At 55.3% G+C, this 25567-nt stretch overlaps 2 protein-coding genes across 2 annotated transcripts; both read right to left on the reverse strand.

Moving 5' to 3' along the window:
* Positions 1 to 96: 96 nt before the first annotated feature.
* Positions 97 to 17066, reverse strand: PGAP6 (post-GPI attachment to proteins 6). Its single transcript, XM_053957131.1, has 13 exons — positions 16970 to 17066; positions 12755 to 12932; positions 11048 to 11255; positions 10836 to 10969; positions 10223 to 10488; positions 8753 to 9075; positions 7979 to 8072; positions 7283 to 7400; positions 6487 to 6623; positions 4444 to 4622; positions 3499 to 3645; positions 2994 to 3110; positions 97 to 2567 (listed from the first exon to the last, which is right to left on the reverse strand). Exons 1-13 carry the CDS (start codon positions 17064 to 17066, stop codon positions 2271 to 2273), a joined length of 2295 nt encoding a protein of 764 aa, XP_053813106.1. The 3' UTR covers positions 97 to 2270.
* Positions 17067 to 24532: 7466 nt separating this feature from the next.
* Positions 24533 to 25360, reverse strand: LOC128796433 (hemoglobin subunit alpha-A). The gene is made up of 3 exons (XM_053958049.1): positions 25213 to 25360; positions 24862 to 25066; positions 24533 to 24760 (listed from the first exon to the last, which is right to left on the reverse strand). Exons 1-3 carry the CDS (start codon positions 25305 to 25307, stop codon positions 24632 to 24634), a joined length of 429 nt encoding a protein of 142 aa, XP_053814024.1. The 5' UTR covers positions 25308 to 25360; the 3' UTR covers positions 24533 to 24631.
* Positions 25361 to 25567: the final 207 nt, after the last annotated feature.

Consider the following 25567-nt stretch of genomic DNA (forward strand, 5'->3'; position numbering starts at 1 on the left):
GACCGCACCTGGACGCGCTCCTGCGGCTCCAGGTGACCCTGAGATGAGCCCCCTTCCATCCAGCCCTGGATTGTGTGACTGCAGCCACCAGGCGTCTGCCCGCAAATACCGTCACCTTTATTAAATTATAAAACCGTAAGCTTTAAAATTTACCGTATAAAATAATCACAGGTATTAACAGCAAAGAAAAAAAATAACTTTCTTTTTTTTTTTCCCCCCAGACACCGGAATTTGCTTAGATTTTACCCAAAATAATTAACCCTCCCTCCTGCAGGCGCCAAGGCCTGGTCAGCAGGGAGGGGGCAAAGCAAAAATGAATGATCAAACACAAAATAAACAATCACATCAGCGGCATTTCTCGCGCCAAAGCTTCTGCTTCCAGCACGGAAATCCCTGAAGGGAAAGGCCCGATGAGGAATTATTGCTTTCTATGATAACCAGCAATACCCGGCCATAGCAGTGGCATCAGGTCACACTGGTGGCACCCGGGTCACACTGGGGGCACCTGGGCCACCCTGGTGGCACCCAGGTCACATTGGCAGCAGTCAAGTCACGTTGCTGGCACCTGGGCCACACCGGCAGCACCTGAGTCACACCAACAGCACCTGGGTCACACTGGAAGCACTCGGGTCACCTTGGCAGTATCCAGGTGGCACCAGTGGCACCCAAGTCACACTGGCAGCAGTCAGGTCCCACTGGTGGCACCCAGGTCCCACTGGTGGCCCGGCATGGACGGCACAGCTGTGAAGGAGCAGTGGTCCCCTGCCATGGTGCTGGGGCCTCAGCACCGCTGTGCAAGCCGAGACAGGGGACAAAAAAAGTGCCTAAAAGTGGTAAAAGTTGGAGGAAGCCCTGAGGGCCCCATGTCCCCCTTCCCGCTGTGCTGCCCTGGATGGCAGCAGCACAAGGAAAGGTAGGGGACACGGGTGGGGGGGGTGACACTGCTGGGTGTGGACAAGTGTCCTTCACTTGTCCTGAGCCTGCTTAAAAAGGGGGACATTGCAGAGAAGGGGAGGCAGAGGGATAAAGTGCACAGCTGAGCTGGGTGCTCTTCAAAGCAGAGAAAGAACCCCGAGGAGGCAAATCCTCCATTAAAGGCTCTTTCCTCCCCAAAGCCACCTGAGGAGGGGCTCCCAGCAGCACACACCAGGCTGACACAGCTGGAAGGATGGAGTTGAGCCCTTATCTGTGGAAGAAGGATGGGCAAAGACAACTTCCCTGGTTGCCAAGTTCTGCCCTTGCTTGCTGCGTGCCCTGGGGTAAGGCTAAGGTGAGACACGCTGCAAAGGAGACCGTGGCCACCTGGGGAGCCCCTGGTGATGCTCCTGGCTGGGCTGGGACACTGCTGAGGCCTCAGGAGCCTGCAGCACATCCAGGCTCTGAGGCACAGCAGGCTGGAGGAGCAGCTCAGGCACCACCCCAGAGGGAGCCCTGCCCATGCCCAAACCCCCAAAAGGAGGAAAACAGTGAATCCCTGAACACCATCAGCCTGGCTCCTTCCAGAGCTGAAGTTAAACTCAGACCAAACCCTGCACTGCTGTGGGTTTCACAGCTCTGGCCGAGCTGCTGCTGCCTCCAGCATGTCCCCACATGGGGTTTTTCACATTCCTGCCAGGCCTGATCCTGAATCCAGGGCCCAAGTCCCAGCCTCATTCTTCTCCCACAGAATCAGGACCAGGTAAGAGCAGCAGCACCTGTTTCAGAGGGAGAGAGGCTCCAGACCCCCAAGGAGATGGCAGCCAAGGGCCCAGCAAGTGTTGGAATCAGCTCCCTCCTTCCCCATCAGCAGCAAGGGCACTCGGCAGCATTTGCTCCCCAGAACAGAAGAAACGTGTTCTTCTCTTGGGTTCAAGTGCTGACTGCAGGATGGCAGGGGGGGTCCCTGTCCCACATCCTCTACCAGGACGGGGTGCAGAGAAGAGCCAGCAGCCAAAGCCTTGGCTCCAGCTCACTGTGTGCTAAGCCCAAGCCTCATGGATGCAGCAGCAGGGGAAGAAGGGTTGGCGATCTCCCCCAGGGCTGTGGGGAGGTGGGGGACAAGCTATTCCTTGATCTGGAACCATGAAGAGCCTGCCCCAGCCCAGCAGAAAAGCAGAGGTGGCCTCAAACTTGCCTCCACAAGACCAGCCCCGACCATCTTCACCTTTAAACCCAGCCCACACTGCACCCTCCTGTCCAGGGGACGAGCACGTGAGAGGACTGAGGACGTGCGAGGGCAGCCATGGCCGAGGGCAGCTTCCCCATTCGTCCACCCCTGCGACCAGGACAGGTCAGGTGACAGCATAGAGCTCCTCACGGTCGTTCTGGCAGATCTGATAGCGACACGTGAGCTTCTGGGACCAGGCCCAGGGCTTCTTATGCTTGTCCCGAGGAGGGAGCAAGAAAGCGACGCTGCAAGCCACCAGCACGTGCCAGATGCTGTGGGTGTAGTAGTAGTTCTCATTGGTCTCCATGAAAGCGTACACTGAGATGGCAATGAAAGCCAAGGTGATCCCTGGGAGGAGGTAGAAAACCCAGCGCTTCCACGAGGAGGGGTAGCAGTGCCTGCGCTTTGCTCCGTGGTGAACCTGGGGGGGTCAGAGCACACGGGGGTTAAGCAGCCCAGCAGGGGCTGGGGCAGGGGGCAAACAGACCCCAGAGCATCTGCCACCCTCCCGGGGTGCTTGCTGTTCCTGAGGAATTCAGCCCCCCCGCTGCTTGGGCCCATCTCTGCTCTGCAAAAGCGCCCCGGGAGCTGTGGCACCAGAGCCCAGCACAGATGGTACAGCTCCTGCCCAGGGCCAAGCCACAGCCCGTGTTTTGGGACCCAGAACCAGGGGTTTCTCAGCTGCTGCAGGGCTGGAAGGTGAATCCCTTGCCCTGCCCCCTCCCCCTGGGTATTTCAGGGTTTCAAGCCATGCCTGTGGATGGGCTGGAGCCTTGGGTCTGCTCTACCACCACCATTCCCCATGGGGAGCAAAGGGCAGCAGTCCTGCCTGGCTGCCCTCACTTACCCACGCTGTAACCATGATGAGGAGGGCAAAGAGGCAGGGACCCATCATGTTCCACACCCCTCTGCGGTCCAGCTGCAGGGACATGGCAATTAACAGGGTCCCCAAGACGAAAAGGACCTGGAAAAGAGACACCACCACTACTGGCGGGAGCTCATCTGTTGAGAGAGTACAGCCAGACATGCCAGAGGCAAGAAGAACCTCTTCTTCTGGCTACCCAGCTCTGCATCCACGCAAGAGTCAGGAAAAACACCTTCAGGGAGGAGGAACCACAGAACCCATGAACCTTTACCCCAAATCTCAGAGGACATCTTCAGGCCCAGCCCCTACGAGCAAGCAGGCATGAGCCAAACTGCTGGGACAAAACAACCCAGGGTGGCACTGGGTGACAAACAGGCTTTGTCACCCAGCTGTCATTAAAATACAGCGGTGAGAGGGCTCAGCGTGGCCACTCATGGCTTGGCTGGCTCGGGTCTGGCTGGGCCACGTGGGGACACCTGACACTCACGTATTTCAGGATCTTCTTCAGGCGGGCCATGCACAGGATGGTGACCCAGATGGACACCACGGAGCCCAGGAAGTCGCAGTACTGCAGGGTGTCGTAGTCCATGATGCACATCACGGCCACGCCCGGCTGGTCACACGCGTGGTAGAACTGCGGCCGGGGGCAAAAGCAAAGGTCAGCATGAAGCCAGCAGCACCACAAGGCTCTCTGGGAGGGGGAGGCAGGAGAAGGCTCAGCCCACTGCCTCCTGCAGTGGCTCCAGGAAGCTCCACCAAACTGCTGTGGCATTATGGAAAGCAGGTGAGAGCAGGCACCCTGCACTGTCCCAGCAGCTCTGAAAGGGCAGGACACAGAGCTGGAGCAGGTCCAGAGGAGGGACATGCAGCTGATAAGGGGACTGAAGCACCTGCTCTGTGAAGACAGGCTGAGACAGTTGGGGCTGTTCAGCCTGGAGAGCAGAAAGTTGCATGGAGAACTCATAGCTCCTTCCAGCATCTGAAGAGGGCTACAGGGAAGCTGGAGAGGGATTCTTCTCAGAAACTGGAGTGATGGGACAAGGACTAATGGGTACAAACTGAAAGAGGGGAAATTTAGGTTAGATATTAGGGAGAAACTTTTTACTCTGAGCATGGTGAGACACTGAAACAGGTTCTCCAGCGAGGTTGTTGATGCCCCAGCCTTGGAAGTATTCAAAGCCAGGCTGGATAAGGCCTTGAGCAGCCAGGTCTAGTGGGGGTGTCCCTGTCCATGGAACTAGGTGATTTTTAAGGTCCATTCCAACCCCTTAACATTCTTGGATACTACAATGTGCCCATGGAGGAGCTTATCCAATGATCCCAGGAGCTCCTTGTGGAGCTCCAGGATGGGCTGCTCCACCAAGGACTTCATTCTGGCACAGCATTCCCAGAGCTCAGGGGAAGGTGTCAGGGGACACAAGGCAGTCCCTACCGTGGAGAAGAACATGGTGTAGGTGTAGACAGAGGCCTCCACCAGGTAGAAGCGATAGACAGCGACTGCAATGGCGGGCAGGAACATGAGGTTGCTCAGGGTGAGCAGGAGCGTGGCCAAATTCTGTGTGCCCACGCTCTGGGCCTTGGTGTCATCTGTGCAGCTCCAGCCACCCCAACCTGCAGACAGAGAGGCTTCTGTGGATCTCAAAGGCCCTGCCTTGTCCTCCCACAGCAACCAGAAGGAGCCTGGGGTGCCTGAGAAGGAGCAATCCCACACCCAGACTGTCCCTGAGCCTCTTCTCCATCAGCCTCTCACGCTCCTGCTCTTAGGGCGTCTCATTACTCTGCTGTGGGAAGCTGGGGAAGCCCAGCAGAGCCCCATGGCTGCCCTGAGGACATTCCCCAGGTTGTCCCCATGTAGAGAGGCCATCCTGCATCCAGACTGGTACTTTCCGTCCCTGCCGTAACTCAACACACGTGCTACTTGCTGGTGGAACATCAAGCACTCAAGGTTCAGATGCTTCACGTGGTGGTGTAAGCTGGGTGCAGGATCCCTACAGATCCCAGGAATCAGGTGGAGAACGACCCTCAGCACTGAGGAAACCACTGGGCTCCTCTCCTACCAGCTGGCACAGCAGACCCAAAAGAGGTCAGGCCGCTCTGGACCTTCCCCAACTGACTTTTGAAGATCTACAGGGATGGAGACCTGGAACCTGTGCAAAAACAAACAGCTCTGAAGGGGGAGAAAATGTGTCTTCTTCAATTTAGGTGACAATTTCCTTGCTGCAGCCAATGTCTGTGGCCTCTTGCCCTTCCCTTGTGCTCATCCTGCATAGCTGGCTCCAGGGTCCCTGTAAGCTCTGGGCAGCAGAAAGTGTGACTGGTCCCACTCCAGCTCCTCTTCCACAGGCTGAACAAACCCACTGCCTCAGCCCATGGTGACACCCAGGGCTGCACAGGAGCCTGGGAGTGAAAATTCCCTAAAGGAAATTTCCTAAAGGAAAACAACTCTCACCCTGTGATTGGACACCAAGGACTGAACTGAGGCAATCTCTAGGAACACAAATCTGCCTCTTCTTTTTACAAATTATTTAAATTATTTTAATTAAAGATTAGGATGTCCATGCCCTCCTTTTGAAAAAGGAAGGTCAGCCACAGGGCAGCTGGGGTACGTGCAGGCACTCCATGGTCAAGAAGCAGAGTTAACAGTAGCATCCATCCCATTCCAGACTCACTGGAACCCACAGCAGCAGCTCTGCCCCGTGTGCTGGCTCCCTGCCAGGCAGAGCCCAGGGAACCGACTCTCTCTGGTTTATTTCTGGGTCACCAATATGCAGATGGGGCACTTTGCTCCGAGTGATTCAGCAGAAAGCTGTCCTCAGCCTGATTCTCCAGTTTCCTTAAGGTGCTCTGTGCTTCCCAGAACCTGGCAGCCCTTGGGGAAATTGGGATGCTGCTCTCCATCTCACTCCTCACCCATCATCAGCACTGCAGCAGGGAGGTCCTGGCTCAGGCCCAGAGCAGCAGGGAGCCACATTTTGCCCTGTCCTTCTGCTGAGAACAGGTGCACAGACCCACCCAAGCACAGCAGAGCTCATCTTCCCTACACCACAGACTTCCCAGGCCATTAAGATAATTAGGAGCTGACACAGATATTCCTCCTCCAGGGGCACCTCTGAGTCTAAGCTCTTGGCAGGAGACACACGGGGACCGCAGCCCGGCCTCATCACAGCTCGTACCAGGAACCCACTCAGCAAACCTCCCTGACAGGCACAGGCTCTGACACAGGCATTTTCAGGCACCCTGATCTCTCTGGGATGCTCAGGAGCACTGCTCCAAGCCCTGGTGGACTCCAAGCTGTCCTCATCCCAATTCCCCATCACCCCTGGGCTGCCCTGGGTGCTTCCCAGAACTGTGCTTCCCCAGGCACTGGCACTGCCACCCACAGCAAACCCCAGGCTCCCCCACTCCAACACCACCACTCTAAATCGTGCTGTCCCCTCGGGGAGGACGGCAAAGCTTCCCAGGACAAGGCACTCACCAGCCTTGCAGCTGCAGGCAGCGTAGAGGTAGCCGTGTCTGCGCAGGAGGCTGCACTGCCCGTAGGGCCCGCAGTCGTTGAAGCAGGGGGTGAGGTACGCGAACACCGTCACTTTGCCTTCGGCGCTGGCACATTCCCTGCAAGGACAGCACGTCCCCTTGGTGCCACAGTCCTTGGGACAGCCCCCTGCCCTGCTCCCGACAGCCAGGCCACGCAAGCTCCCTGGTATTTCGGGATCTGCTCCATCCCTCCCAAGAGCCAGGAGCAGAGCCTGCTCCCTTGCCACTTGGGCTGCCAAACTGATGTCCAGGTGGGTGTCAGCTCTCCCCAGACCGCCATGGCAGACCCCAGTGCCCATGACTGTCCTCAGGACCAGTGTCACCAGTGCTGTTTTGCATCATGCACTTGGCTCCTTATACAGGAAGCCAGCAGGAAGGCAAACTGCAGGAATTCAGGCACAGCTGCCTGCACTTTAGAGACCTCCCAGAAGGGTAACAGCAGCAATTATTTCCCAATTTATCACCTCTGAATCCACCTGGGGAAGGGGAAGCTCACCTAGGCAGGCTCTGCCATCTGCAGTCTACGTGAGCTGTGCCAGCTCAGCATCAAACAAGCTGCATGGGTGCTCACAAGGGAGCAAGTGAGCAGGGCCACCCACCTCCCTGTCCCTCTGCAGCCACAGTTCAACTGCCACCAGGTGAGAGGAGCCCACAGCCCACACAGGACGACAGGGGGGTCAGGTTTGCTCACACAAGCCAAGGGTAGTGGGATGTAGCAGGGTGACATCCAGACTCACCCCTTGGGGCAGAGGAGCTGCAGGGACAGGAACCAGTCATCGGTCTGCGGGTACAGGACAATCAGCATCGCCTCCACAGAGGACGCGCTCACACTCAGAGGGTAGCCCTGGGAGAAAGCTAAAAAAAGAAGAGTGCTGTGATGTGCCAGGGCTTGAGGAGAAGGGCCCACAGCAATCCCAGGCTGAGACTGACCACACAGGAATCAGCTGCCTCCTGTGTCTCCTTGCTCCCATGCTCAGGAGGCACCAGCAGCATGGAGAGGACCCCTGCTCTTAAGACCCTTTTGCTTGAGATCTCAATTTTTTCTGTCATTGTAGTTCCTGGTACATAGCTGGGCAGCACAGGGCACCTGGACAGCTGCCTGTTGTCTTGGCTGGTCCTCCAGTGCACAGCTTAGTTGTTTTGTACACCAGCAGTACCTTTACCATCCCCAAACCTCCTGCCAACAAGGCTGGAAGAACCCCAGCTGGTAACCAGACCTTCCTTTGGTGGAGGCTATCTCGTGGTGCCAAGACCACCACCTGTACCCCAGCACCCTGGGAACGTGCCAGCACAAAGACCTCATGAGGGTTTGTGCAAAAATCGGATTTGGGACACACCATGAAGTCCTGAGTCAGTTAACAGCTTGCCAGGTCTAAAAGCAGAGCCCTGAGATGACACAGCTGAGCTGGTGGCAGTGCCAGCATCTCTCCTACCTGTGCTGCAGTTCTGTGTGGCGTTCAGGGACAGCACTGGAGAAGCAGCACTCACACAGGCTGCCACGGTGGCATTGGCCAGGCTCACAGATGTCTGTGCAAACAGAGCATTGTCCAATGTTAGAGTGCCCCAATGCCATCCCCCGGCACCATTCCTTTCCCACAGTGCCCAGGGACAATAAATCCATCAATTCAGAAGGTTTCTGTTTCACTGGACCTTGTGCTACCACTGTGTTGTGTCAGGGATGAGAGGCACTCTTGTGGGGGACCCTGCCAGGGCAACTGCCCCAAAGCTGGGGTACCCACACATCATTTCAGCACCAGCACAGGGGAGACAGAGTCTGCAGAACATCAGGGCTGAGCCCTGGGCCAGCCCTCAAGAAGTTTCATAGAACTTCAGGGGGCTATTTTGGTGGTGGTGGTGGGGTGTCACTGAAGGAGCCTGGGAATCAGTGACTTGGACAGGAACATCCCTGGGTTCCCCTGCTCAGCCTCCTCTCCTGGTGGCAAGGTGCCAGGCTCCCATGGAGAAGATGGCATTGCAGCTGTTTTCCATTTTGTCTCCTGTGCGTCACTGCCGCCACATGCTGCAGGCTGTGGCATTTGAATTGGAGCTGGCAGGTGGGACATGCTGGAAGCAGCTAAAAAAGGCTCGGAGTATTTTGTAACAACAAAAAGAGAAATAGTCCCAGTGGTTCCTACAACCCCTGGAGCATGCAGGAGCAGGGACAAGCCCTGCCAGGGGGACCCAATCCCGTCCATCAGCCTGCTCACCTTGTTGAGCAGCAGACTGACCACGAGGGATCCCCCGCTGTCCATGCCCGTGTTCAGGTTGAGCAGGAGCAGGGTGGGGGACAGGGAGGTCACGGGCACACTGGGGCCGTTCAGGAGCCGGTAGCGCACGGACACCACGTCCAGGTCCTCCCTCACCACGGGCTGGCTCTGCAGGCAGGAGCTCCGCCGGCCGGACGCGTTGCGTGGAGCCTCTCCTGCAGCTGGAGCAGAGCTGCCTGCTGCTGCTCCTGGTCTGGCACCAGCCTGGCTCTGGTTTAGGCTGATGAAGTTAAGGAAGGAACTGGTGCTTCCTGGTCTGCAAACTAGAGCCAAAAAGGAGAGGAATCAGCACAGCCAGGTGTAGCACCTCACCCAGGCAGGGTCCCAGCAGATCCAGTGCTCCAAGGGGCAGCACAAACTGGGGGGGTTTCAGGTGGTTCATGCCCTGCAGGAACTGTCCCTGAGGTGCCATCTTTGCAGGAGGAGCATCCACAAGATGGGACACTGCTGGGAGCCAGGCAGTGGTACAGTGGGTGGAAGCACCCTGGAGCTACAGGGAAAGGGGAACAGAAGAAGGGATAGCACAGCACCATCAGGGTGCCCAGGGAGTGCTCACTCACCACCAGCAGAGCTCAGCACTCAGCTGTCCCACAGCCACAGGCTGCAAAGAAGTCTCTCCCAGCTCCCCATATATGAGCAAGCAAAGCTGAGCAGGAGGGAGAAGCCAACCCAGTGGAGCTGGGCACACTGTGGCAGATGGAGCTGAATGGGACTCTTGGAAGCCCAGTGCTAGAAACTGTCCATTGCTCCCAGAGACTCCAGCGCTACCCTCTAACACCTCTGCTGCCAGTGCCAGGTCTTCCAGCACACAGGATGAGGCTCTGCTTTGAAGAGGAGGTGGCAGAACCCCCAGCAGAAGAAAACTTTAAAAATGTACCTAGTTGGTGAGCTTCCAGCAGTCAAACAGGGATTACGGTCACACAATAGGTGCAAACGTGCCTATCACAGCCACAAGGACCTTGTGACCACCTGAGCCACACGGTGTCACTGGAAATGGTGACACCCCCTCACCACAACTCCAGACATTTCCCCAAGTAAACCTCTGTGAGATGGTTTCCTGCCTGTAGCCTGCTCTTGGCCAATTAGCAGTCAACACAGCCTTAGTCTGGTGTACCACAGAAAACTATTTTTCCCACCAAATTTTAAGCCAGCCACTGCTTCTCAAACAACCTTTAGAAAAATAACACTGAACTTTACAGGTGTTTCCAAACAGGCAGCTCTAGCAAAAGCCTCTCTAGGGTGAATGCTGGAGCTTTCCCCAAAGCAAGAACTAGGGCGTCCAAGAGGAGGCAACCAGCATGATGGGGAGCATAGGCCAGCACAGCCAGGCACCCAAAGACCCAGGGTGACACAGCACACGCAGAGTTCCCTCTGGTCCTCCCCTCACTGCTAAAGAACACGGAATCCCACCTGTGAAAGAAGCCAGCATCTCCACCGACACGCTGGCATTGGCAGTGCCGAGACTCTCCACCATGATCTGCAGCCACTTCTCCCAGGGGGGCGACTCCAGGGCCAGGCTGCAGTTGATGCTCCCAGTGCAGGTGAGGCTCCTCTGGAAGGACTGGGGCAGGGTGATGGAGCCCAGCAGCACCCGCACGGTGCAGGCTCTCTGCTCGCTGGTGACGCAGCTGCTCAGCTGGAACCGCATCCCCGCGGCGTGCTTGGGAACGAAGACCCTGCAGGGAGAGGGAGCAGCAGTTTGCAGAGCTTGTCCAGGTCCCCAGGGTTTTGTGACAAGAGCTAGACTGCCCTGGTTGGTGCTGTGAAAATCCTTCCCAAAGCAAACATCTGGAAGAACTAAAACTCCTGCCGTTGCATCTATGACCACCTGGGAAGAGTCGGAGAAGGGTGCTCATGTGCTCCCCGTGCAGACCCTACCACTGCTGCAGGGAGCTCAGCAACAGGCTCGGAGACCCCCCAGCTCCAGCCCCACGTGGGAACAACACTGGCTTCCCCTAAGCAGCTCGTGTGGGAAGTCCCACCCCACCGTGCCCTCAGTTGCCCACCCGCTGCTCCCACTCACTTGACATGCAGTGGCTTAGCAGGCGAGACAACGGTGTGTGGCATGGGGACACCAGGCTCCAGGACAGGCATATCAGTGAGTCTGAGCACAAACATATCTGCCTGGAACATATAGGGGCATGGAGTGGAGAAACCCTGCAGGAGGGGAGAGCACAGGGGTCAGCTGTGGCTGTGATGAGACACGCGGGGCAGGGCACGGGGCAGGCCCCTCACCTTCACCTCGATCCTGCCCGCAGCCTCGGGCAGGTGGGCAGCGATGAACCAGTCCCCAGCAGCGGGGGTGGTGACGTTCACGAAGGTGGTGTTTTGCACAGCACTGCTCAGCGTGATGCTGATGTTGTAGGAGGGACGGACGGTGGCGTTGGCAGGAAAGCGAGTGCCCAAAGGGTTAATGACAGGAGGGGCTCCGTGGCGAAAGTGCCTGCGAGAGAAACCACAGTGAGAGCAAACTCGGGGAGGTACAGACACCGGCAAGATAAACTGGGATACAGACTGGCCTGGGACTGGAAAGGGAGCAGGCTGGAAAACCCCACATTTTCAAGTGGAGTCATCATTTTCACCTGGTGAGGATTGGCTGCTATTAGCTTATCTGGGATTTATTTAGAGATTGGTTTAACTTGGCAGCTTATTAAGATTTACATGGTTCCATCAAGCCTGCGAGCAAATTTCCAACACTTGCTAAGGCTCAGCCCCACCCACAGACTACTGCTTTATAACCATCAGCAAATCCCCCATATAGGGAAAATCGTCCACAAAGAACTTTAATTTTCTAGCTAAGATCTGTATCTTCCCATTTCCTCTTTTAAGGAAGGCAAACAGACAGACTAAAAAGGCATTTCCAAGGAAGGCCCATATTACAGACTTCAGTACAGCAGCACTTCTGCTTTCTAGATAAGCCCAGCATTTGAAGTAGCAGAAACACACACAGCTGAGGAACGTGGGAGATATTTACTCAGTCAATTTGGCATTTAATTTGATTGCTTTTGGACTGCACTGCAACAGGTTCAGCAAGCAGACATGACAGGTGATATGTTCTTACCCCTTGGAGCTTATCTGGGTTAGCCATCATTTCTTGGATAATTGTTTAGCTGCTGCCTTGTCCCTCATGCCCCCAGACAACTGGAAACCTTTCTGGGAAGCAGAAAGCAGGCAGATCATCTGTGCCAGGCTGCTCAGGAGCAACCAATAGTGCCAGTCTCCCCAGGACAGACCAGGGTGGCACAAGCCAAGCAGCTTCAGCCACTCCCAGATCTCTGTGGCATGGGTGCCAGAGACCCATGTGACTCCATGGGCACAACTTGCTGAGGAAGCTTGGTGTCCTCCCAAGATAAAGCTCAAAATTGGACAAGTTTTGGATCTGAAATACTTCAACAAGTCAAGTACTGTTTTAAAAGCAGCATTTCTTTCACTGACATTGAGTTTGCAGTCTTCTCACGCTCCTGTACCCACAGGACACCACATTCCTCTCCTATCTCTGCTCCACGCTCGGCCATGCCCCTCACAAAGTGCCCCCAAATCTCCTCAGTTCCTCTGCACTGGGCAGTTTGCCCATCTCCAGCCAGTCTGGGTCTGCTCAAGTCCCTCGCAGTGCTGCCACATCGTTTGGCACCATGTGCAGGTTCTGCCAGGCCAGGAACACCTCTGAGCAGCACATCTGCCTCACTGTGAAGCTCTCTCCAGTGTCCTAAGGGGCCTCTTGGACACCACACCTGACAGGCAGCCCCAGATCCACTGGTAACATGAACACAAAACACTCCTACAGGTTTAAACACAGACTCAGTGCTGCTCTATAAAGAAACTACAGCTCCTGCAGCTGAGGAACTGCCCAGCCTCCACAACCAACCAGCCCCAGCCACGAGTGACCAGGACAAGGGGACAAGAAGCCCACAAGGACAAGCCCTGGCAGGGGGACATACATACACAGTGATCTCCATGCTGGTGCACTCGGGGCCTTTCCCCCGGGATGCCTGCAGGAGCCAGCGGAGCAGCACGGTGTCTTCTGGCACGTGGAAGTGGAAGAGCTTGGCGTTCCCATACCAGCTGTAGAAGGAGAGCTTCTGTGCACTCTGAGAGAAGTACTCGGAGACATACAGGGAGTCTGGAAGGGAGAGAGCACAGCAGTTGGTGGGGGAGCTGCTGGGGGCAGGCTGCAGGGCTTTATCCACCCACAGAAGCACACAGGAGGCTTAATGTTTCTTGGAACATGCACTCTGTGTCCCTGATTTCTCATTCCAGTCCCATTAGATATGTGGTGATCCATGCTCCTCCAGCCAGAACTACCCACATGCCTACTATAAAACCATCACCCTGAACCAGAGAGCACTAACAGATGCCTAAACTTCACTCTGAGAAACGTGCCCTGAAGATAAGAGATCACCAGAGACACCCAGGAGGAGGAAAAGGTCAGGAGGAAAGGTTGATGGCAGAAGGAAAGGTGATGGAATAGGCAGCAGGAAGCCCTGGGCACAGCACAGAGCAGATGGGTGCAGGCAGCAGGGGGGTGCCCTCTGCCCCAGCAGCAGTTTATGGTGCCAAGAGGCAAGAGCTGTGCCCTTGTCTCCTGCTGAGCACATGGGCTGATGTTTTACATGGGCAGAGAGTGAAAGGACAGTGGGGATGATTTTAAACGAAAGGAGGGGAGATTTAGATTGGATGTTAGGAGGAAATTCTTCCCTGTGAGGGTGAGGAGGCACAGGGTGCCCAGAGAAGCTGTGGCTGCCCCATCCCTGGAAGTGTCCAAGGCCAGGTTGGACAAAGCTTGGAGCAGCCTGGGATAGTGGAAGGTGTCCCTGCCCATGAGATGATCTGTAAAGGTCCCTTCCAACCCAAACCATTCCATGGTTATCCATTTACCCAGCTCAGGACACGGGTCCTGTCTTCCTGTGACACACAACACTATGGAAATTCATGTGCTGCAAATGTCACTCTTTCAGACATACCTTCTAAAGCCTAGCGATTTTCCTAGCTGGAAGAAAGGCTGCTGGGATAGTGAGAACAGCCCCAGGGTAGGCTGAAAGGGCGTGCAAGAGGACAATAGCTACTCAGTCAAAGTGCCAAACTAGATCCTCCATGCCTCTGCCCAGCTACACACCTACAGATCACACCCAGCAAAATATACATTTCCCAAAGCAGCCAGACTGCAGCTCGGGGCTGGAAAAGAAGCATCACACCAGTTGATAAAGGGCTAAACTTCACAGAGACAGCAGAGTCAAGGCCACCCAAAACCAAGGATTGTAACACTCAGCAAGAGGGTAGAAGGTTATATCTTCATGTGCCTGTGGAGTGTTTCCTGATGCTCCTTTCCTACTTTGGAATCCCCAGAGCGGGGAGAAGCTGTGGCACATTTCAGAAGCAGATTCCTTGTTTGTATGATAGAATAGCAATGAGGGTGAGTTAATTTGCCTTCCCTCAAAGCTGCACAGGGTCATGCTGCAAACACAGAGGACCCAACTGTGTATAAGAAAGACAGCAAAGAAAGAGGAAAACAATCCTTAGGCAGGACCAGATCCTTGGGATGTACTTCCTGCCGGGAGGAATCTAATCCTAGCAGGAACTACGTTTTGTGCCCCAAAGGAGGACGCTGGCCGGCCTGCACCCACGGCACTGCAAGGAGACAGGAACGGTAATCATGGGTTTAACTCCTTGGCAACTTACCAAGCCAAAGCCTGCGGGCATCCTGCAAGCCAGCAGGGAAAGGAGGAAACAGGAAAGCGAGAAATACCAGCCACGCAAGGCAGCGGGAGGATTTGCTCCTGGAGGAAGAGCGCGGCTGCCTGACCTTGCCGCAGGGGCTGCCCCGGCCACGCACCCATGGGGGACAGCCAAGGGAGCAGAGCCGGCAGCACCTTCATGCACAGTCAGGAAAGGCCACAGGGAAAAGTGAGCCTTGAGCAGGATGGCCAAGAGGCCACAGGCCCTGGGCAGAGCTGTCCCACTGCAGCCGGGGTCACGCTGCTCTCCAGCCAGCAAGGAGCAGAGACCACAAAAGGGGCTTTTCAAACCAGTGCTCCCTGGCTGAAACGCCAGCGCAGCGCGTGGGTACTGTGGACAAGAGCTGGCTGTGATCCCTGCCAGCCCAGGGACATTTCCGTCATCGGGGCTATGGAAAGGAGCAGGCTTTCATCCGTGGTGTCTGTACCCCCAGCATACTCCACACACACTTGGCACACTCGTTTCTGGCACTCCGTGGAGGCATTTGGGCACAGGAGGAGGGTAGGCAGGGACACAAAGCGTGATTAGAGCTGGGAGAGCCTTGGTCCTTGTCCATGCAACAGGTCCCATCAGACAACCTACAACCTGCCCCAAGCCCACCAGCTGTCAGCCACGGCCACCACCCATCCTGCACGTCCTCACCAAGTCAAAGCTCCCTTTGTGTGGGTTTGGGGGAGGACAGGGCAGGCCAACTGCAAAATTAAAAACTCCAGCAATCAGCAGTGCTCTTTATTAAGGACTGGTCAATGATGTGGAGTGAGCTCAAGAGCATTACCAGGTCAGAGCAGGCAGACCTGCCCTGCCCACGCACTGCTTGTCACCAGGTAAGCACCAGCTGGGGCTGTGGGCAAAGTCCACTGACAAACAGCTTCTTGTGGTGACAAGGGCTGAGCCCCTGCTCACAGGCTGTGCTGGACACCCAGAGCTGCACCAGCAACCTGGTATGCGACTCCCTCCGCCCAGGGTGACAAGAAAATACCACAGATAAGCGGGACATCAGCACAGAAAAGCCTGAAAGACAGGTCACTGCAGCCAAAGTGTGTGCTCTGGCAGCCCGTTTGCATCAAGAGAGAGTTCTCTGGCATGTGCTGTGCTCTGTTTGTGTCCATCCCCATCTATTCAGTCTGCTCGACACCAGCATGGCAACACCTGGAAAGTCCCACTTGACTGTTCCATGATGTGAAACAAGCTTTAAACTGAGCAAGAGACCTGTCCAGTGGATGCTGTTTTCCATCCTCTTCCATACAGATCTCGCATAAGCAGATTTCAAACGTATTGTGTGAAAACCAGAAGCGTTTTAAGACAAGCAACAGAACGTGGTAGAATCCCTGATGCACAGAGGAGACACATTATTTCAATTTCAGAGTAAAGAGTCACTTGCTACAGCTTGGGTTTGTTTGTACAAAGATGATCTCATGGTAGTTTTAGGAAATAATACCTTGACTGTGGGTTTCACAGGGCATCCCATCAAAGGCATGAAGCCCTCATTTCAAAGCAGACACTGTCTAAAGCTACGGAGTTGATGAGCCTGACTCGGGAAAAGACTGGGCTATGTTGCAGGATGTTTTCCCACTTACAATGTAACAGAAATCCCATTCCTTTATCCCGGGTCTAAAACCCCCCTGCAAATGCTGCAGAACAAGGACCCCTCGCTGCCCTGGGGAACACTGATCTTTGCCAGCACCCACACATAACCCTAGCGAGGTACTCCCTAAGAGGCATTCCCACAGCCGGCGGGACGGCGCCGGGACAAACCCAGCACCACACCTGAGGCGCAGGGAGCTCTCCAGGGCTGGGAACCCAGCGAGCAGGATGCCAGAGCAGGGTGGGCCTGGGGCACGGGGCCATGTCCCCCGCGGCTCCCCGAGAGCCTCACGCTCTGCGGACTGCGAGGAAGCGATAAGCACCATCAACAGGACAGCCACGGGCAGAACGAGCCGACCCCCGAGACGGAGGTGAACAGCCTCACCTCCCCACACCTCTCCACCCCAGAGCAGCTCCGGAGCAGGGGCACAATCCCCGCGGGTCCCCAGCCCCACCGCTCTCCCAAAAGCCCCGCTCCCATCCATCCGTCTGCATGCACTGGAAGTAAAGTCACCTGAAAACAAGGCAAACCCAAGGAAAACGACCGCTGCCAACACAGCAGAACCCTCTGCGAGTGGCCTGACCTCCCCCTGCTCTGCAGGGCCGGCACAAGCGCTGCTCCCCGGGGATGCTCGAGAGCCCCCGACTCCCCCGGGAAAGCGCGAAGCCACCCCAAAGTCACTGCAGATCCACCCCGGCAGCAGCTGCGACACCCGGGGCAGCTCCCGGGGCTCCCCTCAACATCGCCCTCCGCTTTCCCAGCGCCGCGTCTGCCCCCCGAGACCCCGCGGCCGCGCCCCGGCCCCGCGGCTCGCCCCTCTCCGTCCCGCCGGGACTCACCGGGGCCGGTGCGGTCGGCGCGGCCGGCGGGCAGCGCCAGGAGCTGCAGCAGCAGCAGCAGCAGCCGCGGCAGGGGCGGCCCGGCTGCCCCGGCCATGGCCGCCCGCCGCTGCCCCGGCCCCGCCGCCCCCCCGCCCCGCAGCGCCGCCGCCGCCGCCGCCGCCGCTTCCGCCGCCCGCCCCGCCCCGGCCCGCCCCGGCCCCGCCTCCCGCGGCACCGGGAGCGACGAACCGGGAGCGACGAAGCGGGAGCGACGAAGCGGGGCTGCCCGCGGAGGCCGGCGGGGCGCGGGGCCGCAGCTCCCGCCCGGGCGCACCGCCCGCTCCGGCCTGGGAGCCCCCGGGATGCGCCTCGCGAGTCGGAGCATCCCGGGCACGGGGAGAGAGCCCCGGGGTGGTGCCGGTGCTGCTCCCGGGTGTGCTTCTCAGCGCCCTGAAGGCCGAGGAAGGTGGTAGTTGGAGATCGGTTGAAGCTGAAATCGCAAACATGAACATGCCTCGGTCACAACCGGACAGCCCACCGTGTCCCCGCTCAGACGGGAAATCACTGGGGAGGCTCAGCCCTTCAACTGATGGGTGATTTAATGCTCGCTCCTACAAAGCCCGATTGCTTTCTTTGCTCTCACGTATCTGCCATGTTCATAGGACTCACGGGAGATGTGGCTTTCACAGGCATGGTCAACTCATTCTCTGATTTTCCAGCTGATTTCAAAAGTGTCAAGGATTTTCTTTTATCTGCGTTTTCCTTGGGATACCTCTGATGTGTTCCAGAGCAGAAATACTGCAGCTTGGGGACAGTCTCAGAGTCCTTGCTCAGGCAAAAATCCCACCACTCCCTTACCAGTCAAGTCCTCCTTAGCTGAGGACTTCAGACCTGTTTCCAGTCAACCACAAGCTCCCTGGAGATGGAGTTTCTACTTCTGGAGCTCAAAATCTTTGCTGCTTGTTCTCACAAGATGTTAATCTTTGTAATAAATTCCTGGTGCATGGGAAGGAAATCCCCTGGGGAAGTGCCTGTCATTTTCTAGGAGCTCTGACATCACCAAAATCCCAGTCAGAGCAGGCTGTGTGCTCAGAGCTGGCAATGTCCTCACCTGATTTGGAGATGACTTCCCTGAAGTCAGCCCAGAAGCCTGAGCACATAAAGCTCAAGGGATGGGAAAGGACTATTCTACTAATTTCCAGCTTCAATTTGTTCACTGTTCATTTCCGTTTGCCCCTGTGTGATACTATCCTTGGATTTTCAGAGCTCTCCTTCTAAGAGGAAAAGAAATAAACCCTTCTGTCCCCATTCTACATTAATTTAGCCTTCGACTCTACTTTTAAAGATATCAGCTCATCTCCAATCAGCCCTTATGAATTACTTTCTTGAAATGCTGTTTCTAGTTATTTTCCTCTTAAAAGAGAAAAGAAAAAAGGGTAAAGACCTGAGCATAAGTTAAGCTTATCTAACACAATGCAGAGTTAGCTCCAGAATGTGTTACAATGCCTATTTTTTTCACAGCTTGGGTCCCTTGGAGTTGCTTGTTCCCAAGAGAAGCATTCCAGTGCTCACTGGAACTGTGTGGATGGGTGCTGTGTGGATGTAGGACATGCCACCTCCAGACTGACAGCTGCTCCAAACACGTGGGGACATGCAAATGTTGTCACTGGCTTAGTGACTGTCTGGGCTGCTCCTTTTCCCTTAGGCTAAGCAGCCTTGCAGCCTCAGAAGGGGTGAGTTTGGGCCAGGGAGGGTCTCCTTTTGGCTGCAGAGCTGGAGTTGGGGCTGAAGCTGGAGCTGGAGAAGCTTTCTCCACTTCCCAGTCAGTGCAGCAGGTGGATCACAAAGACCTGCAGCCAGGCAGAAGATACAGCTGCAGTGGCATCTGCCTCATCCTGTGTGGCATCAAGAGCCCAGAGGATGCAGAAAACCACGTGGGGGGTTGTGTCTGTGCAGAGGCCTCAGGGACCATGGCTGTGCTGGGGCCAGGGCTTCTGTCTGAGTCAGTGACACTCTGAATGTGGTGTCAGTGTCCCTGTGATGGTCAGGGCTCACCACTTCTGCTTCTTGCTCTTTGGTCCATGAGTCCTGAACATAGCTCTTCATCAGGAAGTTAGACAAAAGAGGAAGACCTGTTCTGGAGTGTATTTCCTGCAGTGTTTCAAACAGGCCTGTGGAGAAGTCTGGATTATATATTGGAAGTATCCCTCTTTGAGGCAACAACCTGGAAAAATAAATAATGGTGGCCTGTGCAATTTGGATTTATAGAGCTTTAACAGTGCTGACCCATGAATTTTGATAAATACATTTCTACTATTAATAAAGGCACTGAGCTGCTCAACTATTGAGGGATGTCTAAAAGCTTTCTGGATGAGCAGCTGCAATGCACATTTTGCTGTATTGCTTTCCATAAATCCATAGCTGGGATCCTCCTGGCCATGTGCAAAAGTCTCTGGAGAGCACAGAGCTGGCACAGTCTGCTCCCCTATCTCTGTTTGATCCTAGTGAAAGGAGTAAAAAAAGTGTCACTGACTGGAAAACTCAGTTTTAACTATTTTCAGCTAGGTTCTCATTGAATTGTGTCCACCCAGCAGCTTGACTTGAAGTCACTGTGACAGGGGAAGGAAGATTATAACAAAGAGCTGTACCCCAGGATTAGGGACCAAAACTCTGCTGTTAGAGTTGCACAGTTTTAGCTTTTGACAGAGAAGTCAGATGATGCTCCATCGCTGCAGGAGACTGCTGAAAGGATATTTGATGTACTCTGTGGAACTTTGCTATGTGCAGCTCTCAGTGTTGCTCACAAAAGGAAAAACAGAAGGTCAGTCCTTTCAGTGTAGTTAAAGAGAGTGACCTGGATAGGGAAATATGATCTAAAACAGGGGAGGCTAAACTTAAACTGGCTATTACAGCTCAGGAAAAAGATGCTGGAGCCCTCACTGATGGTTTGCCAAAATTGTAGCCTTGATGTGCAGAAGGAAAAAAAATGATGGTGTCATCAGGAAGGGCCTGGGCTTGCAAAATAGCAAAGAGAACATCTCCTGCCTGTTGTGTAACAGCTTGGTGCACCCACATCTGTGCAGGTCTGGCCTCTGATCACAGAATCCTATAATCATGGAATAATTTGGGTTGGAAGGGACTTTTAAAGGTTGTCTAGTTCATCACCTCTGCCATGGACAGGGATGGCTTCCACTAGGTCAGTTTTCTCAGAGCCCAATCCAACCCTGGCCTTGAAAGGTTCCAGGGATGGGGCATCCCAACCTCTCTGAGTAACCTGTGCCAATGTTTTACCCACTCCATTGTGAAAAACTTCTTCCTTACATCTAATCTAAATCAAACCTCTTTGTTTGAAACCACCACCCCTTGTCCTGTCGCAACAGGACATCTTAGAATGTAAGAACATTGTGGATTTACAGCCCTGAGCAGGGCAACTGAGATCAAGGGGATGGGGTAGCTGCAATACTAGGGGGTTCTGGGGAGGCTGGGATTTTTCTCTGGAGAAAGGGGAGCAGAACATGCCAGCCCTACAAAATCACAAAGAGAACGTGGACCTGGTGCATGATGAGAGTTAGAGCCATCGATCAGTCTGGTAGATTGATTTAAAATTAATAAAGAAGACTTTATTTGGAGCAGGTGGGAGAATGAACTTCTGCAACTCACTGCCACAGGAGGTTGTGAAAACAAATAGGATCAGCAGGTTTATAAAAGGTAGAGCAAATTCATGAGCAGCAGCAGTTCAATAGACAGATGCTGAAGGTAACAAGCAGGGATGCAGCCTCTGGAATTGCTGTTAGTGCTTTTGTGGGAGGTGGAGGAACACAACCAAAGCTGGGCCCTCCCCAGATGGCATCTCCTGCTGCTGAAAAATACAGAAAAACAACATGGGGAGAGGGGAATCACTGATGTCACCAGCAGAGCATTGCCTAACATCTCAGCTCCAAGCAAAATCAGATCTCCCAGGTGGTTGCTGTGTGGTAGGAAGACAGGGCAACCAGCAGGAAGAAAGATTTTGCATTTCTATTCAATTTCCATCTTTGCAGTGAAAATCTAATCAATGCTCATTTTCTGTCTTCTACCACTTTTCCTTTTTCCACTGGCAAAACAACCAGTGGTGGAGGAGGTGGGAGGATTCCAAAAAGTTTGAATTCAAGTACATTTCAATCATTCCTTATTTTCAGACTGCTTGCCTGAGGAAAAAAAAAAATCCCCTTTACCTCAAAAACTGATGGAAGCCACCTCCAAACATCCAATATCTCTGGGAAAAGAGGGAGGGGGATGGGGTCACAGAAACAAGACCATCATGTCTCTTATCATTAGCAGGGTAAAAGGAGGAAACCAAGGAACCAGTTGGGTTCAAGTTAAAAAAAAAAAACCAAAAAAAAAAAAAAACAGTGGGACTTTCAATTAAACAAAGAGATGAGTAATAATCATAGCCATTGCCAAGAATGAATCCTTTCAAATGAGTATGTTTTCCTTCCGTGACAGATTCCAGTTCTTTGTTTACCATTATTATTTACTGTTCTGTCATCAATAACTTGTTTTGTAGTGGAGAATGTCCTTATTGAGTTCTCAGATGTTCCTGAGCTGGAGGGGCTGCAAGCACTGGCTTAAAATTCAAAAGGATTCAGACAAATCAGGGAGATAATTTCAGCAGGAAAAATCTGACATTTAGGAAAGAGTGGCTGTCCAAACACACAGCAAAGAAGCAGAGACCTATTGGCTGCACCACTCGTGGGTTACACTATTGAATTCCAATATGGGATGTATAAACAAGAACAGTCTGTAAAACACACAATGTTTTCCTTCCTAATTCCAGCAAGAGGATCTCTCAACTGGTCTCCTAAGATCAGCTTCCAATGAGGAATTAATTCTCTATCTTCCCACTGCTTGTTTGCTAGATCCCCTTACTACTGGGAAGACAGAAAATTCATGGAGAATTCCTGTTAAACTCCCCTAGGATGCTTGACCTCCTCCAGAAGTATGTGTTTTTTTATCCCTTTCCAAGACACACTCTCTAGGGACATGACTATCTAGCCAACATAATAAGATTAGAATCCAGCCTATCTGGACAATGCTGTTTGCAGCCCCTCAAGAGAATGGTAGAAGTCCTGTGATTGGGTAAGTCATTACCATCAAGCTCATTTCCTGATGTCATTTAACTCCTCTTTCAATAAAAATGAGCTCTGAGATGCCACTTGCCTTGGTGACACCACAGAACAGAGCACTGTGCTGTTCTGGGGGTATCTTTGAACCCCGGGTGCTTTGTCCATCAAGAATAAATGAGAACTGAGAAAAGCCTGCAGAATGGAGACACCAAAACAGGCATGACCTGGAGATACTCATCTTCTTTCTTCTGCTGAAGCTGCCTGGCGTGATTTGGCTTCCTGAGTGCTGCCATGGCCTGGATCAGGGGGCTTTGTGTCCAAATCCACCTCCTCAGTGTCACCTGGGGCTGTTTCAGGCTGCTGCTGCTGCTGTGGCAATGCAGAAGTTGCATCCAGCTCTCTCCTCAGCGCTGGAGCTGCAGCAATGCCAGCTGCAAAGCCAGCCTGGGCCAGCACTGGGGCAAATATTTGACCTGCTCTGCTCCAGAGCATGGCTGCTGTGGTGCTGGTGGGTCCCGAGGCAGCTGGGCAGGGATGCCAGCTCAGGGAGTGCCAAGCTGTGGCCAGTGTGTCTGTGCCATGGGGCTGGCTGTGTCCTGGCACACACAGCCACGGCCACCAAGGGGTGCCCAGCGAAGGGACCCCTGAGCTATGAGCCAGAGGCACGGGGGGCTCAGGGCTGGAACTCTCAGCAGGTCACACGGGCTGATGGGGAGGGGTCCTGCACCCCGCTCCGAGCTGGCACCAGCGTGCCCAAAGCACTCGGGATCTGGGGCCGGCTGGAAGCCCTGGCACAACAGCTCTGCTTCTCCCAGCCCTCGCAGCCTCTGCCTGGCCCCGATAAAGCACCACGGCTTGAGGTCCCCATCTTGTGGCAGCAGGGACAAACGGCTGGGACAACACGAGCTCAGCGGCTCTCCGGCCAGGCAGAGCCCTGGCAAAGTGCTGCAGAGGCAGGACACTGCCCGCTGGCACCCGACGTGTCCTGCCTGAGGTCACAGCACGGCTCGGGAGCAGTCAAAGCTAAAGCAAGCTGGGAACAGCTCTCATCCTCACACAGACATTGTCCCCACGTTGCTCTTACACCTTCTCTCCTGTGCCCACCATGCTCGGGACCATGAGGGCCCTTAGTGGCTGGGTTTGGAGAAGTCCAGGTCATTGATGGATTTGATGTTGGCTCTTCCCAATGCTTTTCACACCAGTTCACATCTCCTTGCACAGCTGTGTGCCCCAAATCCCCACCATATCCTGGTTCTCCACGAGATCCCCAGGAAGTTGTGCCTACAGCTCTGCCTGGGTGCTGTTCCTGGCTGGAAGGGTGGAACCTGCTCCATACAAAAGTGGATCAGATTGGCCAGTGATGCCCTGAGTGGCTTTCTCCTCCCTTCCTCACTGTGCCCAGGAACAGCGGGTGTGTGGGCTCATGATGCCTGCAGTGCTTCACAGAAGAGACCCTGAAGGGCCTCCTTCTCTCTTTGGAGGTGCTGGAGTTTCTCCTGTCTCTGTGCATTCACTGACAGTCCCTGGGGGCCATGGCACCAGGGAAGAGTCCATCCTTGCCAGTGCCAAGGATCAAAGGAGCCTGTGGCAACCTTGGCTGGCTTTGTGAGCCACCCTGGGGCTTCCTTGAACCTTCCCCTCCTCACTAAGGACCTCCCAGCCCTTACTCAGCACCTGGCAGGTCGCAGCCTCCTGGAACTATCTGTTGCCCAGTCTCCCACCACACCCACAGCTGGAGGAGAGCCCACACGTTCCTTTATCAGCCCCCACCACGGCCACCCTGCTGTGGGCTGCGATAAGGGCTGGGGGGTGCAGACACCAGCGCAACTCCTGGGCTCCTTTTCGTGCCCTGACATGGCCCCACACTGCTGGATCTGGAGCTGAGCCCCATCTGCTCCCCTTGCAGCTCCCCAGGACCCCTCCACAGTGACACCCCAGCAATGGGCCATTAGGTGGAGACAGAAGAGGTCTTACACCACTGCACAGCCCTGTGTGCTGGGTGTGCAAGGAAAGATGTCCTGGCACAGGGAGGTCCTCAGGCTATTCCCACTCTGCTACCAGGCAGAGGGTCACAGGCGCCAGGAGCCCCTGTACTCCTGCAAACCTTCTCAGGAGGAGATGCTTTCTGACACTGCCCTGAGCAAGGGTGCATGGGGCTCGTGGTGCAAGAGGGGATCCTCAGCGTGGAATTCTGGTGGGACAGCCTGGGGCTGCAGGGAGCCCCAGATCTTCCATGAGTCTCTCCCCTCCACTGGTGCATAGAAATGCTCTGTTTGCTCCCAGAGCCCCACGGCAGCAGAGCAGTGTCTGCCTGCCGGACACCACCCCCCAGATGCTGCCTCCTCTCAGGGACAGCAAAACCAGAGCCCATTTCCTCCATGTACCCACCTGCTGGGGAGACCTCCAGTTCAGACCCCCAGAGCACATCCCTCCCGCTCCCTTCCCGCAGGCAGCACACAGAGCAGGACACCAGAGCTGGAGCACAAATGCAAGAGATTTTATTTCAGAACATTTGACTGCTCGCTGTCGGAGGGCTGGTGGTGTGTTGGCTCCAGCTCTGGCCACAGTACACGTCTTAACGGTACTTGGCGGTCAGCACGGTGCCCACGGCGCACAGGAACTTGTCCAGGGAAGCGTGGACCTCTGGGGTCAGGAGAGAGGGGTTGCGAGTGGCCACTACCACCAGGAAGCACTGGCCCAGCAGCTGAAAGGCAAAACGATGTGGTGAGCAAGGGAACGAGGCAAGGGAGTAGCCAAGGGGTGCAGGAGGGAAGCTGGGCTGGTCACCCCTTCCCAGACACTCACTTTGAAGTTGACAGGGTCCACACGGAGTTTTTGGGCGTGGAGGTCGCTGAGCTTGGAGAGGGCACCGGCAAGGTCATCGATGTTGTTGGCAGCTTCGACCAGTGCAGCCGCCACCTTCTTGCCGTGACCCTTGACCTGAGCAGAGCCCTTTCCTAGGTCGAAGTGGGGGAAGTAGGTCTTGGTCTGGGGGTAGGTGGCGAACATCCTGGAGAACAGAGGGGTGCGGAGACAGGTGAGACAGGGAAGGGTGGCAAGGGACAGAGACAGCTGCGGATGGGGACAAGAGGGGGCAGATGCGAGGGAGTCGGGGCTGGAGAGGAGAAAGGGTCACGCCGGGGACATCCACAATACCTCTCCAAGGCGTCGGCGCCATACTCGTCGGCTTGGCCGCCGATTTTGGCGAAAACGCCCTTGACGTTGGACTTGTCGCCGGCGGACAGCACCATGATGTCACCCTCGAGTCGGCAGCCCCAGCACGGGTGGCCCCGCCGGCCGCCGCCGCCCTTATATGCGGTGCTGGGGCTCCGCCCGCCCCCGCCCCCGCCCGGCCCCGGCCCGGCCCGGGGGTGCTGGACCCCGGCCAGGCGGGGCCGCCGCCCGTCCTCGCCCGCCCCGCTCCGCCAGGCACCGGCACCGGCACCGGCACCGGCGGGGCGGCTCTGCCTCGGGGGCGTCGGGTCGGGGTTAAGGTCCGGGCTTGTTCCAG

The sequence above is a fragment of the Vidua chalybeata genome, chromosome 16 (genome assembly GCF_026979565.1).
Source record: "Vidua chalybeata isolate OUT-0048 chromosome 16, bVidCha1 merged haplotype, whole genome shotgun sequence".
Taxonomy (NCBI): Eukaryota; Metazoa; Chordata; class Aves; order Passeriformes; family Viduidae; genus Vidua; species Vidua chalybeata.

Coding starts and splice junctions, on each gene's coding strand:
- LOC128796433 (XM_053958049.1), bottom strand. CDS start 25,307: ATGGTGCTGTCCGCCGGCGACAAGTCCAACGTCAAGGGCGTTTTCGCC. Junction 25,067..25,212: donor GGCGCCGACGCCTTGGAGAG/GTATTGTGGATG, acceptor TCTGTTCTCCAG/GATGTTCGCCACCTACCCCC. Junction 24,761..24,861: donor TGGACCCTGTCAACTTCAAA/GTGAGTGTCTGG, acceptor TTTGCCTTTCAG/CTGCTGGGCCAGTGCTTCCT.
- PGAP6 (XM_053957131.1), bottom strand. CDS start 17,066: ATGGCCGGGGCAGCCGGGCCGCCCCTGCCGCGGCTGCTGCTGCTGCTG. Junction 12,933..16,969: donor CGCCGACCGCACCGGCCCCG/GTGAGTCCCGGC, acceptor TCTCCCTTCCAG/ACTCCCTGTATGTCTCCGAG. Junction 6,624..7,282: donor CAGCTCCTCTGCCCCAAGGG/GTGAGTCTGGAT, acceptor CTGTCCTTGCAG/GGAATGTGCCAGCGCCGAAG.